A 21905-nucleotide genomic window follows, 5' to 3' on the forward strand; every position below is an offset into this window, starting at 1 on the left:
TTACAGCAATTAAACAAGACTAAATGGGGACGCTTGAGTGGCTCAGTTGGTTGGGCAGCTGCCTTCAGCTCAGGTCATGATCCCAGCCTCCTGGGATCGAGTCCCGCATCGGGCTCCTTGCTCAGCGGGGAGACTGCTTCTCCCTCTGCCTCTGCCTGTCACTCTATCTGCCTGTGCTCACTCTCTCTGTCAAATAAATAAATAAAATCTTTAAAAAAAAAAAAGACTAAATGAAGATAGAGGTAACTTAGAAGCAGGAGGTGAGAGTCACATCAGAAATATGGTGAACTTGGAAGCTCTAGACCCTCCTCCCCATAGAGACACTAAGTTAACAATAATATGCAGACAAACATACCTTTTTAAAAACTCCAAAAACAAGTTTGGATGCTGCAGCATGCAAATGTATGCATGTCAAATACCAAAAAGGGGAGGAACCTTATGGCATTTTCTCACCCCAACTCCTCTACTAGCATGGCATGGCACAATGAGGAGGAAATGTGCCAATTCCAAGCTCCTCCCTTGGGACAGAAAGAAAAGACTAGAACTTACATCCAATGTTCTGGCTTGTCTAGGGACTGCCCAAGGGACTGGTTTCTGCTTTGCCTAATGGAGAACTAATGGGAATGGCAATGTATTACGGATGACAGTTTGGAAGTCACAGTAAAACACAGGCAAATGCTGCAGCACTTTAAAGTATTTTAAGGCAGCAGGAAATGTGCAATTCCCCACTCAGATGCCAAGGAAGCAACAGAAAATATGCAGAGAACTACAAAAGAAACACAATCTCCAAGATGCTTAAGGAAATTAAGATAGTTTGGAGCAGCCCTATATAGCAGAATGAAAACATATGCAAAACCCCAAAGACCCATCCCCAGAAAATATTTTAAGGTCCCAAAACCTCTAGCTGAGGTGATGGGTGAAGGACTTCCCATGCATGAAGCTAGTCCATAAATACTATGAGAGATGTCTGTTTTTAAATATTTAAATCTCAACGAAACACAAGGCATACAAAACACACACATGCGTGCGCGCGCACCCACACACACATGGAAACCTGCCCCAAAGTAACAAAATAAAGCACTAGAACATGACCCTTAAGAAACACAGATCTCTGAATTACCTGGCAAAAAGTCATTTTAAGATATTCAGTGACTTAAAAGAGAACACAGACAACAAAATGAAATGAGGAAAATTATGCATGAACAAAATACTAACAGAGGTAGAAGTAATTTTTTAAAAACCCACACAAATCCTGAATATGGAAAATATAAGAACTAATTTGAAAATTGTTATTAGAGGCCTTCAACAGCAGAGTTGAGCAGGTAGGAAAATGAACTGAGATGTCCTTCAACAGATGAATGGATAAAGAAGATATGGTGTATTTATATACTGGAATATTACTTAGACATCAGGATGAATATCTACCATTTACATTGACATGGATGGAACTAGAGGGGATTATGCTAAGTGAAATAAGTCAATCAGAGAAAGACAATTACATGGTTTCACTAGTGTGGAACATAAGGAATAATGCAGAGGATGAAAGGGGTGAGGGGGGGAAACTGGGAAGAAATTAGAGAGGGAGATAAACTATATGAGACTCTTGACTCCAGGAAGCAAACTGAAGGTTGTGAAAAGGGAGGTATATGGAAGGGTGAGGTAGCTGGGTGAGGGGCGTTAAAGAGGGCATGTGATATGATGAGCACTGGGTGATATACTCAAGTAATGAACATTATATCAAAAACTAATGATGTACTACTATACCTTGGCTAATTGAATTTAAATAAAAAGTAAAGGTCCTTGTAGAGAGCATTATAGTTAGGCATTGTTAGTTTATCCATTTTGGCCACTCTGTATCTTTTTAGGTCTTTTCATTTAAACTTAAAGTAGTTACTAATAGGGAAGGGCTCACCATTGCCATTTTTAAAATTGTCTTTTCTATAGTTCTTTTGTCCTCTACTTTTTTCTTTCATATATATATATATATATATATATATATTTATTTTGTACATATATATTATATATATATTATCTTTTATTACGTACTTTGATTTGTTTCTCTTTGTGTTTTATGTTTATTCTCTAGGTATTTCCTTTATGGTTACCTTGGAACTTACATAAAATATTTTATAGTTATAATATTCTATTTAAATTAGTAACAACTGACCTTCAATCAGAAACAGAACTCAATTTTATTTCTTCCACATGAACATGCTTTATGTTAATGTCACAATTTACATGTTTTTTATGTTGTATGCTGATGAACATTTTTATATGTATAGTATTTTTTTTCCCTCGTAGATCCTTTTTTTTTTATTTTTTTTCTCCCAATTTATTTATTTTCAGAAAAACAGTATTCATTATTTTTTCACCACACCCAGTGCTCCATGCAAGCCGTACCCTCTATAATACCCACCACCTGGTACCCCAACCTCCCACCCCCCCGCCACTTCAAACCCCTCAGACTGTTTTTCAAAGTCCATAGTCTCTCATGGTTCACCTCCCCTTCCAATTTACCCAAATTCCTTACTACTCTCTAACGCCCCTTGTCCTCCATGCTATTGGTTATGCTCCACAAATGAGTGAAACCATATGATAATTGACTCTCTCTGCTTGACTTATTTCACTCAGCATAATCTCTTCCAGTCCCGTCCATGTTGCTACAAAAGTTGGATATTCGTCCTTTCTGATGGAGGCATAATACTCCATAGTGTATATGGACCACATCTTCCTTATCCATTCATCCGTTGAAGGGCATCTTGGTTCTTTCCATAGTTTGGCGACTGTGGCCATTGCTGCTATAAACATTGGGGTACAGATGGCCCTTCTTTTCACGACATCTGAATCTTTGGGGTAAATACCCAGGAGTGCAATTGCAGGGTCGTAGGGAAGCTCTATTTTTAATTTCTTGAGGAATCTCCACACTGTTCTCCAAAGAGGCTGCACCAACTTGCATTCCCACCAACAGTGTAAGAGGGTTCCCCTTTCTCCACATCCTCTCCAACACATGTTGTTTCCTGTTTTGTTAATTTTGGCCATTCTAACTGGTGTAAGGTGATATCTCAATGTGGTTTTAACTTGAATCTCCCTGAGGGCTAATGATGATGAACATTTTTTCATGTGTCTGATAGCCATTTGTATGTCTTGATTGGAGAAGTGTCTGTTCATATCTTCTGCCCATTTTTTGATGTGTTTGTCTGTTTCATGTGGGTTGAGTTTGAGGAGTTCATTATAGATCCTGGATATCAACCTTTTGTCTGTACTGTCATTTGCAAATATCTTCTCCCATTCCGTGGGTTGCCTCTTTGTTTTTTTGACTGTTTCCTTTGCTGTGCAGAAGCTTTTGATTTTGATGAAGTCCCAGAAGTTTATTTTCGCTTTTGTTTCCTTTGCCTTTGGAGACGTATCTTGAAAGAAGTTGCTGTGGCTGATATCAAAGAGATTTCTACCTATGTTCTCCTCTAAGATTCTGATGGATTCCTGTCTCACGTTGAGGTCTTTTATCCATTTTGAGTTGATCTTTGTGTACGGTGTAAGAGAATGGTCGAGTTTCATTCTTCTACATATAGCTGTCCAGTTTCCCCAGCACCATTTATTGAAGAGACTGTCTTTTTTCCACTGTATATTTTTTCCTGTTTTGTCGAAGATTAATTGACCATAGAGTTGAGGGTCCATATCTGGGCTCTCTACTCTGTTCCACTGGTCTATGTGTCTGTTTTTATGCCAGTACCATGCTGTCTTGGTGATCACAGCTTTGTAATAAAGCTTGAAATCAGGTAAGGTGATGCCGCCAGCTTTATTTATGTATAGTATTTTAATACTTTTATCTTTTAATTTTTATATAAAAAATGAGTGATTTACTCACCACTATTTTACATATGTATTATACTCACCATAGCATTATAGTGTTCTGTATTTGTTACATTATTTACCTTTACAATGAGTTTTATATTTTAATATGCTTTCATATTACCATTTAGCATCCTTATGTTTCATCCTGAAGAACTCCGAACATTTCTTGTAATGGAGGTCTCCTAGTAATGAACTCTCAACTTTTGTTTGGTAGTCTTAATTGCTTGTTATTCTTTCATTTTTGAAAGACAGTTTTGCTAGGTAATAATGATTCAACAATTCTCTACATCACAATAAGTGTAGTCCTTTTTAAATCTTAATTCCACGGTAGTTAACATACAGTGCTATATTAGTTTTAGCTGTACAATACAGTGATTCAATAGTCCCATATATTACTCAGTGCTCATCAAGGTCTTCATCTTTTTCTTGATTAAGTATTGTGTTGCTCCAAACCTTTGAATACTTTTCTGAGTTTAGCAAGTTGATTCTGGTAGTTTTTGCCCTTTTTTTTTCTTTGTATAGAAAAACAGGTGTTTTTTTACTTCCCTGATCTTCCACTATCATTGTCATTTAAAACACCTTAAAATGTAAGAATTTGAGTAACGATATGAGAAGGAAGGAACCTAATGAAAGTAAAATTCTAAATTTTTCACATCTTTTCAATAAGTCTTTCTTAATTGTTTATAAAATATTAATGTTATTACTATGTAACATGATAGTTTGTGTTCAGTTTTTAAAGAACATAACATATTGAAATTTCCTTTTGTGATGTGATCCGTGTATATATATTATTTCCAAGGCCACATTGTATTTTTAGTAGTTACATAGTATTCTTTTTAATAGCCATATAGTAGTCTTTTAAATTAATATGCGGTTGTTAACTTGTCATTTTCTTTTTAATTGTTTTTTTAGCATTTACCATCAATGCTAAATAAGTAGCCTTATTTAGATGTTTTTGAAAGACTTTTCCACTTTGGAATGTATTTAAAAATTTTTTTTTATATTTTACTTATTTATTTGCTGGAGATGACAAGTAGGCAGAGATGCAGGCAGAGAGAGAAAAGGGGAAGCAGGCTCCATGCAGAGCAGAGAGCCGGATGTGGGGCTCGATCCCAGGACACTGGCATCATGACCTGAGCTAAAGGCAGCAGCCTACTGGACCAAGCCACCCAGGAGTTCCAAAAAAGGGGAAGGGGAAGCAGGCTCCCTGCAGGACTCCATCCCAGGACTACAGGATCATGATCTGAGCCGAAGGCAGAGGCTTCTCCCGGTGCCCCTGGAATATATTTTTAAATATAATTTTCAAAAATATATCTTAAGACTAGAAATAGTCTTATTTATAGTCTTTTTCTGCACCTCAATAGATGCAGAAAAACATTTGACAAAATTCTACATCCACTTATAATAAAGACTCTAAACAAACTGGGCATAGAGAGAACAAACTTAACATATATAACAAAGGCCGTATATGACAAGCCTGCAGCTAACATCATATTCAATAGTAAAAAGCTAAAAGCTTTTCCTCTAAAATCAGCAATAATACAAGGATGCCCACTCTTGCCTCTTTTATTTAACACAATTATCAATTAGGCAAGAAAAAGAAATAAAAAGCATCAAAATCAAAAAGGAAAAAAATATTTACAGATGACATAATATATATAAAAAACTATAAAGATTCCACTAAAAAACTTTTGTAACTATTAATTAAGTAAAGTTGCAGGACGTAAAGTCTGTCTACAAAAATCCATTGTGTTTCTATACACAAATAAACGGTCAGAGATGCGCCTGGGTGGCTCAGTTGGTTAAGCATCTGACTCTTGATTTCAATTCAGTTCATGATCTCAGGGTTGTGATATCAAGCCCTGCATTGGGCTTGTACTGAGCATTGAGCCTTTTTGGGATTTTCTTTCCCTCTCCCTCTGCCCCTCCCTCCCTGCTTGTGTTTTCTCTCTCTCAAAGATAAAAGAAAGAAAGAAAGAGGAAAACACCATATATAATTACATCAAAAAGAATAAAATACCTAGGAGCAAAATTAACCAAGGGGGTGAAGCACCTGTACACTGAAAGCTATAAGACATGAAAAGGAGTGAATAAGACATAAATAAGTGGAAGATACTCCATTAATAACAATATTGTTAATATTTTTACCCAAAACAATCTACAAATTCAGTGCAAATCCCATCAAAATTTTAATGGCATTTTTCACAGAAATAGAACAGACAATCTTAAAATTTGTGTGGAACTGCAGTAGTCCCTAAATAGTCAAAGCAATCTAGAGAAGGTGTAAGCATCAAGCTTCCTTATTTCAAACTATGTTACAAAGCTAGTCATCAAAAATATGGTATGACATATGGTATGGTATTGACATAAAAACAGACACAGAACAGTGAAACAGTATAGAGAGCCTAAAAATAAATGCATGTATATATGATCAGTTAATTTACAATAAAGGAACCAAGAATACAATGGAGAAAGACAGTCCTGTCAATAAATGGTGTTGGGAAAACTGTACCACTCTCTTATACCGTATACTAAAATCAACTCAAAATGGCTAAAAGACATTTAACATGTAAGACTTGAAACCACAAAACTCCTGGATGAAAATACAGGCATACAGTAGACTCTTTGACCTCAATCTTGGAGATGATTTGGGGGATTTGACACCAAAAACAAGGCAACAAAAAGCAATGATAAATAGGTGTAGGGCTACATCAAACTAAAAAGCTTCACAGCAAAGAAAACAATAAAATGAAAAGTAACCCACGAATTGGAGAAAATATTTGCAAATCATGTCTGATAAGGTGTTAATATCCAAAATATATAAAGAACTCATGTGACTCATAGCAAAAAAAAAAAAAAATCCAATTTAAAAAATGGACAAAGGGGGTGCCTGGGTGGCTCAGTTGGTTGGATGACTGCCTTCAGCTCAGGTCATGATCCTGGAGTCCCGGGATCGAGTTCTGCATCGGGCTCCCTCTGACCTTGTCCTCGCTCACGCTCTCTCTCACTGTCTCTCTCTCAAATAAATAAATAAAATTTTTTAAAAAATTAAAAAAATAAAAAATGGACAAAGGATTTGAATAGACATTTTTCAAGAGCAGAAAGCTTAGATGGCTAACAAGTACATGAAAAGAGGCTCAACATCACTTACCATGTGGGAAATATAAATCAGAACCACAATGAGATACCACCTCATACCTGTTAGAATGGCTGTTTTCAAAATGCCGAGAAATAATAAGTGTTGAGAAGGATGTGGAGAAGAGGGAACCCTTGTGCACTGTTTGTGGAAATGTTAATTGGTGCAGCCACTATGGAGAACAGTATGAAGTTTCCTCAAAAAATTAAACACAAAACTACCATATGATTCAGCAGTTCCATTTCTGGGTATTTACTTGAAGGAAATGAAAACACAAACAAAGAGATGTCCGCTCCCATGTTTGTTTGTGGCATTATTTATAATAACCAAGGTATGGAAACAACCTAACTGTCCTTCAGTAGATGAATGGATTTTAAAAACATGTGGAGTTGATCTTCCTACCGACCTGGATTTTTTGCCTTGGGATTATCATATGAATGCAAAATTTCTGTCTTTTTAAAACTTCTTCGTGGCCTCTTTGATAATAGCAGTTTAGCCTGTATCCTAACTCAGTGTCCTCAAAGTCTGGTCCTCTGACTAGCAGGTGATATACCTGGGAATGTGTTAGAAATGCAAGTCGTCATCAACTAATGAATAGATAAGATGTCTATATACCCAATGCATTATTATTCAGCCATAAGAATGAAGGAACTCTTATTGTTTTTGACAATATGGATGGACCTTAAGTGCATTATGCTAAGTGAAATAAGTTGGAGAAAGACAAATACTGTATAGTCTCACTTATATGTAGGATTTACAAAGAAAAAAAAACAAATTCACAGATATAAAGAACAGATTGGTGGTTGCCAGAGTCAACAGATGGGGACTGGTCTAATAAATGAGTGAAGATGATCAAAAGTTACAAATTTCCAGTTACAAGATAAATAAGTTATGGGATATAACATACAGCATGATGACTATAGTTAACTTTACTGTTTCATATATTTGAAAGTTGCTAAGAGAGTAGATCATAAAAGTCTTCATCACAAGAAAAATATTATAATTGTGTATGGTGATATGCTAACTAGACATTGTATAATCATTTTGTGATATATGCAAATATATCCATGATTTGATCATGTTGTACACTGGAAACTAATATATTTTATGTCAACTCTATTTCAAGTTTTAAAAAAAATATATATATATATTTTTTAATTATTATTTATTTATTTTCAGAAAAACAGTATTCATTATTTTTTCACCACACCCAGTGCTCCATGCAAGCCGTGCCCTCTATAATACCCACCACCTGGTACCCCAACCTCCCACCCCCCCGCCACTTCAAACCCCTCAGATTGTTTTTCAGAGTCCATAGTCTCTCATGGTTCACCTCCCCTTCCAATTTACCCAAATTCCCTACTCCTCTCTAACACCCCTTGTCCTCCATGCTATTTGTTATGCTCCACAAATAAGTGAAACCATATGATAATTGACTCTCTCTGCTTGACTTATTTCACTCAGCATCATCTCTTCCAGTCCCGTCCATATTGCTACAAAAGTTGGGTATTCATCCTTTCTGATGGAGGCATAAGACTCCATAGTGTATATGGACCACATCTTCCTTATCCATTCATCCGTTGAAGGGCATCTTGGTTATTTCCATAGTTTGGCGACCGTGGCCATTGCTGCTATAAACATTGGGGTACAGATGGCCCTTCTTTTCACGACATCTGAATCTTTGGGGTAAATACCCAGGAGTGCAATTGCAGAGTCATAGGGAAGCTCTATTTTTAATTTCTTGAGGAATCTCCACACTGTTCTCCAAAGAGGCTGCACCAACTTGCATTCCCACCAACAGTGTAAGAGGGTTCCCCTTTCTCCACATCCTCTCCAACACATGTTATTTCACGTTTTGTTAATTTTGGCCATTCTAACTGGTGTAAGGTGATATCTCAATGTGGTTTTAACTTGAATCTCCCTGAGGGCTAATGATGATGAACATTTTTTCATGTGTCTGATAGCCATTTGTATGTCTTGATTGGAGAAGTGTCTGTTCATATCTTCTGCCCATTTTTTGATGTGTTTGTCTGTTTCATGTGGGTTGAGTTTGAGGAGTTCATTATAGATCCTGGATATCAACCTTTTGTCTGTACTGTCATTTGCAAATATCTTCTCCCATTCCGTGGGTTGCCTCTTTGTTTTTTTGACTGTTTCCTTTGCTGTGCAGAAGCTTTTGATTTTGATGAAGTCCCAGAAGTTTATTTTCGCTTTTGTTTCCTTTGCCTTTGGAGACGTATCTTGAAAGAAGTTGCTGTGGCTGATATCAAAGAGATTTCTACCTATGTTCTCCTCTAAGATTCTGATGGATTCCTGTCTCACGTTGAGGTCTTTTATCCATTTTGAGTTGATCTTTCTGTACGGTGTAAGAGAATGGTCGAGTTTCATTCTTCTACATATAGCTGTCCAGTTTTCCCAGCACCATTTATTGAAGAGACTGTCTTTTTTCCACTGTATATTTTTTCCTGTTTTGTCGAAGATTAATTGACCATAGAGTTGAGGGTCCATATCTGGGCTCTCTACTCTGTTCCACTGGTCTATGTGTCTGTTTTTATGCCAGTACCATGCTGTCTTGGTGATCACAGCTTTGTAATAAAGCTTGAAATCAGGTAAGGTGATGCCGCCAGCTTTATTTTTGTTTTTCAACATTTCCTTAGCGATTCGGGGTCTCTTCTGATTCCATACAAATTTTAGGATTATTTGCTCCAGCTCTTTGAAGAATGCTGGTGGAATTTTGATCAGAATGGCATTAAAAGTATAGATTGCTCTAGGCAGTATAGACATTTTAACAATGTTTATTCTTCCGATCCAAGAGCATGGAGTGGTCTTCCATTTTTTTGTGTCTTCTTCAATTTCTTTCATGAGTGTTCTATAGTTCCTCAAGTACAGATCCTTTACCTCTTTAGTTAGGTTTATTCCAAGGTATCTTATGGTTCTTGGTGCTATAATAAATGGAATCGATTCTCTAATTTCCCTCTCTGTATTTTCATTGTTAGTGTATAAGAAAGCCACTGATTTCTGCACATTGACTTTGTATCCTGCCACGCTGCTGAATTGCTGTATGAGTTCTAGTAGTTTGGGGGTGGAGTCTTTTGGGTTTTCCATATAAAGATCATGTCATCTGCGAAGAGAGAGAGTTTGACTTCTTCATTACCAATTTGGATACCTTTTATTTCTCTCTGTTGTCTGATTGCTGTTGCTAGGACTTCTAATACTATGTTGAACAAGAGGGGTGAAAGTGGGCATCCTTGTCTTGTTCCTGATCTCAATGGGAAGGCTGCAAGCTTTTTCCCATTGAGGATGATATTTGCTGTGGGTCTTTCATAGATAGATTTGATGAGGTTCAGGAATGTTCCCTCTATCCCTATACTTTGAAGCATTTTAATCAGGAACGGATGCTGCATTTTGTCAAATGCTTTTTCTGCATCAATTGAGAGGACCATGTGGTTCTTCTCTCTTCTCATATTAATTTGTTGTATCACATTGATTGATTTACGAATGTTGAACCATCCTTGTAGCCCAGGAATGAATCCCACCTGATCATGGTGAATAATCTTTTTAATGTGCTGTTGGATCCTGTTGGCTAGGATCTTGTTGAGAATCTTAGCATCCATATTCATCAGTGATATTGCTCTGAAATTCTTTTTGGTAGGGTCCTTGCCTGGTTTGGGGATCAGGGTAATGCTGGCTTCATAGAAAGAGTCTGGAAGTTTTCCTTCTGCTTCAATTTTTTGAAACAGCTTCAGGAGAATAGGTGTTATTTCTTCTTTGAAGGTTTGGTAGAATTCCCCAGGGAATCCGTCAGGTCCTGGGCTCTTGTTTTTTGGGAGGTTTTTGATCACTGATTCAATCTCGTTATTAGATATCGGTCTATTCAGGTTGTCGATTTCTTCCTGGTTCAATTTTGGTAGTTTATATTTTTTCAGGAATGCATCCATTTCATCTAGGTTGCTAAGCTTATTGGCATATAACTGTTCGTAATAACTTCTTTTTTTTTTCCAATTTATTTATTTTCAGAAAAACAGTATTCATTATTTTTTCACCACACCCAGTGCTCCATGTAAGCCGTGCCCTCTATAATACCCACCACCTGGTACCCCAACCTCCCACCCCCCTGCCACTTCAAACCCCTCAGACTGTTTTTCAAAGTCCATAGTCTCTCATGGTTCACCTCCCCTTCCAATTTACCCAAATTCCCTACTCCTCTCTAACGACCCTTGTTCGTAATAACTTCTGATGATTGTTTCTAGTTCCTTGGTGTTAGTTGTGATCTCTCCCTTTTCATTCATAATTTTATGAATTTGGGCTTTCTCTCTTTTCTTTTGGATTAGTGTAGCCAGTGGCTTATCGATCTCATTGATTCTTTCAAAAAACCAGCTTCTAGTTTCATTGATACGTTCTACTGTATCTCTATAAGGTAAATGATTTATAGGATTTAAATGGTCTTATAGATTTTTTTTTTACATGTTATCAAATTGTTGCCCACAAAAAAAAATGTTGCCCACAAATCTGGACATTTTGTTATTAGTATTTAAATTTCTTGAAGACAAAAGCTAAATAATCCTAATCTTATATTTTTCTTTTTTTTTTTTTTAGATGTATTTACTTATCTTAGAGAGATGCAGATGCAGGGGGAGGGGCACAGGGAGACAAGGCAAGCAGACTCCCTGCTGAGTGAGGAGCCCAATATGGGGTCCAAACTCAGGACCCCAGAATCACAACCTGAGCCAAAATCAAGAATTAGAGACTCAACTGACTGAGCCACCCAGGAGCCGCAATATTATGTCATAACATCTACACAGTACCTATTCTGATGCACAAATACAGTAAAGTCTAATTGCAATGAGATTGTATTAGAGTATAGCAAATTATTTATGTTTTTATTATCAATATAATCCTTATCCATTGTAGAAAATTTGTATACAAAAGCAGAAAAGAAAAAAAAAAAGATAGCTTATCCCAATATCTAGATGTAATTATTGATATTTTCCTAAACTATTCTGTAGGAGATAGTAATTCTTTTGAGTAATCTACAAGCAGGCTGAATTTAAGATACTAATTTACAATGTCTTATAATGCTCTCTCACCAATGCTCAGCTTCTTTTATGTCTTCTGCTTAATCATAGGTTGTTACCCTCCAACTAGAGGAAAGGTTTATATTCATGGATTTGACATCTCAAAGAACATAATTGAGATTCGAAAAAACTTGGGCTTCTGTCCACAACATGACATGTTGTTTAATGACTTGACACTTTCAGAACACCTTTTTTTCTACTCTGTGGTGAGTCATAAATGTTTTAAAACTATACAGTATATTTATTTTTTTCTTTTGATATATAGACATGTGAACTTTAACATTCAGCTAGCACCACAGAGTATTTTCATTATTCCAAAACACTCTCCCTCATGCTATTCCTACACTTGATCTTAGCCAAAAGGCTGAGAAGCGATTCCCTCATGCTATTCCTTTGTAGTTATTCCTATCCCACCCTGGTAATCACTGGTCTATCCTAGTCACTAATGTCTTGTCTTATTGAGAATGCCATATAAATGGAATCATATGGTATGTAACCTTAAAAGATTAGCTCCTTACACAGAGCATAATGCCTTCAAGATCCATCAATACTTGTACGATCAGTATACGTTTCTTTTAATTGTTGGGTAGTATTTCATATTTAGACGTAATGCAGTACACCAATTAAAGGACATTTGGGTTGTTTACATTTTGAGTATGAATAAAGCTGCTCTGAATTTCATGTGAAGTTTTTTGTGTGTAAACATAATTTTTCATTTCTCTCAGAATGAGATTACGGGATCATATTGTAAATGTTTAACTTTATAAGAAACTATATAGTGACTGAACCATTTTGCACCCCTACCAGCAATGCAGGAAGATTTCAATTGCTCTGTATCCTTGCCAGAATTTGGTATTGTAATACTTTTTAACACCTTTTTTTGAAAGGGAGAGAGAGCTCAAGCAGGGATGGGGACAGAAGGAGAGGGAGAGAGAGACTCTCAAGCAGACTCCACACTCAGTGCACAGCTCGACATAGGGTTCAATTTCATGACCCTGAGGTCATGATCTGAGCTGAAATCAAGAGTCAGATGTTTAACCAACTGAGCCACCTAGGCACCCCTTTACATCTTAGCATTTTAACCATTCTAGTAGATGTATAGATGTATATCCTCCTGGTTTTTATTTGCATTTCATGAATGGCTAATGGTGTTGATTATCTTTCACATGATTATTTCCCATTTATACCCTCTTTGCTGAAAGGCCCTTTGTACACTTTTAAAATCTGGGTTAATTTTGTTACTTAATTTTTTCTAGTTCTTTATATATTCTGGATATATGTCCTTTGTTGGATAATGTGCTTTGCAAATACTTTCCTATTTCTGTAGTTTGTCTTTTCATTTTCTTGGAAATGCTTTTTACAGAGCAAATGTTTTTAATACTGAAATCCAATTTATCACATTTTTATCACATTTTTCTCAAAGGATCCTGCCTTTACTGTCTTTTCTAGACTCTGTTCCTAACCCCCAAGACATGAAGATTTATTCTGTATATTCTAAATTTTTAAATTTTCATGATACACTTAGATCTATGGTCCATTTGTGGGTTAGTCTTTGCTTAAAGGTATAATAAAATGTAGATCTAAGTTCATTGTCTTGCATATAGATGATCAATTGTTCTAAAACCATTTTTCAAATATACTGTTCTTTCATCTTTGACTTGCTTTTTGCATTGTCAAAGATCAAATGGCCATATTTCTCTGGACTTACTTAACAACTCTCTTTTAATGTGCTATTGATCCACACTGCCCTGATTTGTATATCTTTATGGTAATTCTTAATATGGGATAATGCTATTCATCCAACTATATTCTTTTTCAAAAGTGTTTTAGCTATTATAGCTGTTTGACCCTTCCAGATAATTTGTGTATTATCTCTTTTGTGTCTACAACAGTTGTGCTCTGAGTTTGGTATTAGATTAAACCTGTATATCACTTCAGAGAAAGTTAATATTGTTACCATGTTGTGATTTCAAATCCTTGATCCATGGTATTTCTCTCTGTTAGTTTAAGTCTTTGCTATCATTACCATTTTTAGTTTTCAGTATACAAATCCTTTATATATTTTTTTATTAATTAATTTATTTTCAGAAAAAACAGTATTCATTATTTTTTCACCACACCTAGTGCTCCATGCAATCTGTGCCCTTTATAATACCCACCACCTGGTATATTTTTTTCATTATTTGGATACTTAAAAAGTTTTTTGATTTCCGGTTGTTCATTGCTTGTACATAGAAAAATGATTGATAATTGTATGTTAACCTATTATTCTTTGACCTTACTAAGCTCACTTAATGGGCTTAGGAGGGGGTTTTTTGTAGATTACTTGGGTTTGTGCATAGACAATCATATTATTGGAGAATGGGGATAGTTTCTTTGTGCCAGTATGTTTACCTTTTCTTTCTTTTTTTCTTCCTTCCTTCCTTTCTTTCTTTCTTTCTTTCTTTCTTTCTTTCTTTCTTTCTTTCTTCTTTCTTTTTTCATGACACACTGGCTAGGAACAGCATAATGTGTGGGCATCCTTGACTTGCTTCTGATCTCAAGGGATAGCATTCTGGTTTTCACCATTAAATTTTTTTTCTGCAGATACCCTTTATCACTGTGAGGAAGTTCCTTTCCTTGTTTTTTTTAATTTGATTTTAATTCTAATATAGTTAGCATACAGTGTTATATTAGTTTCAGGAGTACAACATAGTGATTCAACAATTCTCTACATTAGGGTACTGCTCATCACACTAAGTGTACACTTAATTTCCTTCACCTGTTTCAGCCACCCCTGTTCTAGTTATCATCTATTCTCCATAGTTATTTAAGAGTCTGTTTTTTGGTTTGTCTCTTTTTTCCTTTAGTCATTTGTTTCATTTCTTATATTCTATATATGAGTGAAATAATTTGATATTTGTCTTCCTCTGACTGATTTATTTCTCTTGGCATCCATCCATGGTTTTGCAAATGGCAAGATTCCTTTCCTTTTTATTGCTGAGTAATATTCCTGTGTGTGTGTGTGTGTGTATGTGTGTGTGTGTGTGTGTGTATCACATCTTCTTTATGTGATTCAATGTTATTTAATGCCCTGTTCGTGTGGCTTCTAAAATGATCTCCATTCTCTTTCTAATGTAAGTATTTATTGCCATGATTTTTCCTCCTAAGAACTCCTTTGTTGTACCCCACAAATTTTGATATAATTTTTTATATTTTCATTTTTATTCAGTTCAAAATATTTTCTACATTCATTGAGACTATTCTGTGACTCATCATTTGCAAGTATGATCTTTAATGTATAAGTGATGGGAGGTTGTCCTCTTTCTTTCTGTTATACTTACTTTAATTCTATTTTGGTCAGAGATCATATTTTGTGTAATTATAAGTGTTTTGAAATTGCTAGGGTTTTATGACTGAGGATAGGGTCTGTCTTGGTTACTATTCCATATGCACTTGAGAAGAATATGTTTTCTGCTGTTTGGTTGGAATTTTCTGTAAACATCAGTTAGATTCAATAACTTGTTCTTGTTTCATTCTTCTGCATATTTGTTGATTTCTGCCTGGTAATTCTGTTACTTAGGAGTATTTCTGAAATATCCTATTATAGTCATGTATTTTTCTATTATTCATTTTCATTCTATTCATTTGCGTTTCCTGTGCTTTAAGTTCTATTGTTAGAGGTATACACATTTAGGGTTATTATGTCTTATTATTCTCTTATGAACATGTAATGTCCGTCTTTTGTCTCTTTTAATTTTTTTTGTTCTGAAATAAACTTTATGTGATATTAGTATAACCATTCCAGCTTTCTTCTGATTTGTGCTTTTTTTCAATTAAGTTCAATTAGCCAACATATAGTACATTAGTGGTTTTTGATGTTGTGTTCAATGATTCATTAGTTGCATATAATACCCAGTGTTTTATGTTTTCATGGTGTATCTTCTTTAAACACTTCACCTTAAACTAACCTATATAATTAAATTTTAAGTGAGCTCATTGTAGACACTGTGTAAAAAAGTCATGTTTCCTATACAATCTGAAAATTTCTTTTAATTGATGTGTTTAGATAATTTAGTAAATTATCTAAATTAAAAACTAGTAAAATTATATTTAAATCTATCCTTTTATTATTCTCACTTTTTTTCTCTGTTTGCCCTTTCCAGTTTTATTTTGGGTTATTGGTTATTTTTTTAGTATTCCATTTTAGTTTGTCAATTGTGATGTTTACTATATTTCATATGTACTTCCAGTGTTTGCTCTAGACATGGCAAAATACAGCCTTAGCTTTTCACAGTTATTTAGAATCAATATTTTCTGACTTTATTTGGCATGTAGAAACCTTACCAATTACTTGTAGGGTTTTTTTTCTTTTCAGCATAACAGTATTCATTGTTTTTGCACCACACCCAGTGCTCCATGCAATACGTGCCCTCCTTAATACCCACCACCTGGCTCCCCCAACCTCCCCCCACCCCACCCCTTCAAAACCCTCAGGTTGTTTTTCAGAGTCCATAGTCTCTCATGGTTCACCTCCCCTTCTAGTTTCCCTCAAATCCCTTCTCCTCTCCATCTCTCCATGTCTTCCGTGCTATTTGTTAATGCTCCACAAATAAGTGAAACCATATGATAATTGACTCTCTCTGCTTGACTTATTTCACTCAGCATAATCTCTTCCAGTCCCATCCATGTTGCTACAAAAGTTGGGTATTCATCCTTTCTGATGGAGGCATAATACTCCATAGTGTATATAGACCACATCTTCCCTATCCATCCATTGAAGGGCATCTTGGTTCTTTCCACAGTTTGGCGTACTTGTAGGTTCTTTATCCTCTGCTGTATATGCTATAGTTGTCATATATTACATGTAAAAATACTGAAAACATCAGATAATACTATATTTTTCACTTAAAACTATCCAGTATGTTTAAAGAACCATTAAAAATAACAGTTACTATATTTACTATTCCTTTACCATTCATAATGTTTTGGGTTTTCTATATTGTTTCTCTTCTGTTTGCAAAATATTCTTTATCACTTCTTTTATGCCAATGCTCTTGGCTAGTTTCTCTTAGTTTTCCATCACTTGAAAGTACCTTTAATTTACTACCATTTTTCCAGAATATTTTTGCTTGACATAGAAATCTGGGTTAACAGTTCTTTTCCTTCAGCAGTTAAAATTGTTACACCACTGCTTCCTGGATACCATGGTTTCTGATGAGACCTACAAAGTCATCTGAATTGTTTCTCCTATAAATAATTTGTCTTTTTTCTCTGGGAGCTCTCAACAATCTTTTTGTCTTTACTTTCAGCAATTTAGTTAGGATTTGTTTGGTGCAGATTGCTTTGAGTTTATCTGAATGGAGCTTTAGTCAGCTTCTTCAATCTGTAGGATTGTGTCTTATTCCAAACCTCAGAAGTTTTCAGTCATTATTTCTTCAAATATTATTTCAGCCTTATATTCTTTCTTCTCTCCTGGAACTTAAGTGTCATGAATGTTCAACATTTTGTTATTGTTCCAAAAGTCCCTTGGGCATTGGTTTTTTTTTTTTAAGTTTTTATTTAAATTCCAGTTAGTTAACATACAGTGTCAGAATGGTTTCAGGTGTACAATTTGGTGATTCAATACTTACTCATAACTTCATTTTTTAATCATTTGTCTCTCTGTTTTTCAGATTGGATAATTTTTATTGATCTACCTTCTAGTTCATTTACCCTTTATAATTTCGGTTCTACTACTGTTGAGTATATCTAATGAGCTTTTTGTTTGGGTCACTGGATTTTTTTGTTTTAAGGTTTCCATTAATTTTGTTCTTTATCTTGATGATACTTTCTACTTTAATTCCAGCATCTGTGCCATCCTAACATTGATATCTCTTGATAGTCTTTTCCTAAGTGAGTTGAAATTTTTATGATTCTCTGTATGCCAAGTAATTTTTGTTTTTATCCTGACTGGTTTTTTTTTTTTTTTAAAGATTTTTATTTATTTATTTGACAGAGAGAGATCACAAGCAGGCAGAGAGGCAGACAGAGAGAGAGAGAGAGAAGGAAGCAGGCTCTCGGCTAAGCAGAGAGCCCGATGCGGGGCTCGATCCCAGGACCCTGGGATCATGACCTGAGCTGAAGGCAGAGGCTTAACCCACTGAGCCACCCAGGCGCCCCTATCCTGGCTGTTTTTAAAAGTAACTTAGGAGACTGCATCTTGTTTATATGTTATCTGTGGGCTATGGTTTTAGTGTCAGCTTTGAAGTCTTAGCAATGATGATCGAGTCTCCCCCATGTTAGTTAGTTTACATCTGGGTAGGGGTTTACCTTAGCATAATTTTAAAGTTTGGTATGCTAATTAGGAGTAGATCCAGGTATGCAAATGATGGGATAAACACATGTGTTCATAAACAACTTTATGGTAATACTTTCCTGCTCCTCTCTCCTGTTACCTAACCAGTATTTCCTGGTTACTGAAGATTCCTTTCTCAGTCCTCCAGCCAGAAATTGTACACTTCATGATTGTGCCATATCCAAGTGGCTGGAAAACAGAGAAGGTGGTAAAGAGCAACTGGGTCTGACCCTGTCCTACTGGAGCCATGGTTCTACTTAACTGAGAAGTTTCCCCTCCCTCAGTATTTTGGCTTTTGCACAATTCCCTTTCCTTTCTACTCTTGCCACCATCCCTGCCACAAGACTCCTAAGGGGTTGGGACACAAAAGGACAGCAAAAAAAAAAAAAAAAAAGAAAGAAAGAAAGAAAGAAATTGGCCCATCCACACTCTCTCAGAGCTTTAAGGTTGTTTTCTTTTGCATTCCCCAAGCCAGAACTACAGAGTTTCTCCTTAATCTCACTCTATTTGCACTATCAGGGTTTGGATACTTTGTGTTCAGGCTAAGAGGATACAAGGGGTGAAAAATGATAAACCCAGTGCTGGCTCAGTGATACTTCAAAACACGGTGTTCTTTCTGATGCAACTGCTGATGTTTACTTTTTATTGTTCTCCAGGTTTAATAATTGAGTTCAGTGGGAAATGAAACCGGGGGTGAGGGGTGGGAGATGGTTTATTCCATCATACCTAGAAAATAGAGATGTTTCTTTTCTCCTTTTCTGAGCTTTAGGTGTCTATAAATCTGAAAATAAATTCTTTTTTTTTAAGTAATTCTCCTTTAGACTCAAAGAGAGGCAATGGGGAAAAGACACTATGTATCTGTGAGAAAAGAAATCATATAAAATGTTTTAAGGGTGTAGTTGCAAGAAACTCTATTTATCTACATAGATATTCAAAGACAGTTATCTACAAACACTCCAAGGATAAAGTTGGATGCACTATGTAAATTCTGCCTCCTCTTTTTAGGTAAAAAGAATATATCAAAACATGTATTGTATGGAAATTGACCATATGCTGTCTACTTTTAACCTGCTAGAAAAGCGTGATACATTTTCAAAGTCACTGAGTGGAGGAATGAAGCGCAAACTCGCCATCATCATAGCACTCATAGGGGGCTCCCAGGTATTAAGGAAAAGAGGATGGAAAGGGGAGTGAGGAGGCATGAACCATAGGTTCCTGCCAACTGGTCTAGAAAACTCAGCTGACAAAACCCTGAGAGTTGGTATGAATCTTAAAGAAATGCTGCCAATGATAATTATAAGGAATTTGCCTTATTTGGTTCAATTCTCTTAATATGATTTGGGACTATCTTTTTTCTGTGGTTTTTATCACTATGTACAGTCTAGATTCTTTAGCTTAGCTTAAATAATAGCAATTATCTCACAAGTAACCTAGTATCAATTATCAATGGTCAAGGAATTCTTCTGGTTTTTAGGTAGTGATACTTGATGAACCATCATGTGGCTTGGACCCAGTCTCAAGGAGAGCCACCCGGGATCTCCTTCAACAGTATAAACAGGATCGTACGATCTTAGTGGCCACCAACCACATGGATGAAGCTGATCTCCTGGGTGACCGAATTGCCATCATGGTCAAGGGAACACTGCAGTGCTGTGGCTCTTCTGTCTTCCTGAAACAGATATATGGTTCTCTCTCCCTTTGCTCATTCTTGGGATATTGATGCCTTAGTAATATTCTGCTAACATGATTTTAATTATATGTTGTCTACATAGCCAAAATTTCAGTGGCTCCCTCTGTCCTACTAATTAAATCTCAGCAGTTCTAACTGGTTTTTAAGGCCGTTTGCAACTAGGATATTCCTTATATATATTTATCATTTGTTCTCCAACACATACAGTCAGACTCACAAAATATCTTTGTCAATGTACAAAGGCCATGCTTATTTCTCCCATTTTGCACTTACAGTTTTCTTTTTCTGTAGGATATAGTTGTATCCAAATAGATTTACGTTGTTGAATAATTAATTGGTTGATGAGAAAAGGAAGTAGAGAAATCAGTCATGTCTGATCCTAATTTCTCATTTGCCAAACAAGTATTAAATCCCCACTGTGATGAGATAATGAGATAACTCTAAAGTATGATAATTGACAGTAAAGATGTAGTACAGAATGAAAGCACCATACACCATTCAACTATAGAATAAAATAGTTGTTGACTTTAATTAAAGTAGAGGGCTTTTTTAGGAGATAAAACTGATATATCAAACAGTGAATTGTTGATGAGTAAAATTACAATAGTGAGAATTCAAAATTTGAAGGTATAAACATAAATGTAGATAATAAGAATGAATTGGTTCATCATTCACTTATGCCATATTTGAATTCATTCAACTCACATTAATTATTTACTCTATGCTAGTTATTGTGTTACTGACTTTACATGTCATATTTAATATTCAAAACAACCACCTCACTTTATAGAATATAAAACTGGGCCCTAGATAAATTTTTAAAAATTATCTAAAGTCATATTTATATGCCAATTTAGGTATTCAAAATTTATGATCACCTTATGGGTTTGAGTTTGTGCAGTCGACCTATAATCCAAAATTAGATTTATCTGAATTGGGTATACCTAAGTTATGAGCCACATCATTTAAACAGTTATGCTTTTGATAAAGAAGTCATTTATAATTTCTAACAGCATTCACTTATGTCACTAATAATTGATAAGTTAGTACATAATGCATAAGTAGGTATTTTAAAAGATCTAATACTTTGGAATATTCCAGTCCCTTCTTACATGCTAAACTTTAAATATACTTAAATTGACTTCTTACATCCTAATCAAAAGCCTTGGATTTTCGTTTGCTTCCTTGATTGCATAAGACATTAAATGTTGATGTTAGCATTCAACTCTCACTAGCTACCTCTCCAAAAGGAGGGATTTTCTATTCAGTTTCAAGAGCATGAGACCATTGTGTCCTGATTCCTGAGGAATGAAAAACAATTCACCTATCAATTTGTAAGTAAAATAAAAGTAGTTTTTGGTTCCAGTAGCTAATAAATAATGGGTAAATCACTTTATTCTCAGGATGTAGTTGCCTCTTTATAAAATGCAATAATGTCTTCCATTCAATAAGCCAAGTAAATAAACCAGACTATCTGATAAGATTTTATATATATATATATAATATATATATATATAAAGTGAATATTAGGGTTATATATATATATATATATAAGTGAATATTAGGGTTTTAAATATATATATTTAAATATATATATTTTAAATATATGTTTTTATATATTTGTATATATAAAAATATATAAATATATAATATATGTAAAATATATTATATATAATATAATATATATAAATATCTATAAAACTATATATAGTTTTAAATATATATAATATTTATATAAATAAATATATATAATAATATAATAATATATAATAAATATATAATATATTATATATATATTTAAAACCCTAATATTCACTTTTTTAATCTTAAGAAGAA

At 35.0% G+C, this 21905-nt stretch overlaps 1 protein-coding gene across 1 annotated transcript in view; it reads left to right on the forward strand.

The window, feature by feature from the left end:
• The window catches only part of LOC122895475 (phospholipid-transporting ATPase ABCA3-like), a 169910-nt gene that overhangs the window by 51891 nt on the left and 96114 nt on the right, over nucleotides 1–21905 (forward strand). Inside the window, exons 12-14 of the mRNA XM_044232902.1 lie at nucleotides 12115–12269; nucleotides 19385–19540; nucleotides 19854–20064. Coding sequence (XP_044088837.1) covers nucleotides 12115–12269; nucleotides 19385–19540; nucleotides 19854–20064 — 522 coding nt within the window. The remainder of the gene's footprint in view (nucleotides 1–12114; nucleotides 12270–19384; nucleotides 19541–19853; nucleotides 20065–21905) is intronic.

Source organism: Neovison vison, chromosome 14, assembly GCF_020171115.1.
Source record: "Neovison vison isolate M4711 chromosome 14, ASM_NN_V1, whole genome shotgun sequence".
Lineage (NCBI taxonomy): Eukaryota > Metazoa > Chordata > Mammalia > Carnivora > Mustelidae > Neogale > Neogale vison.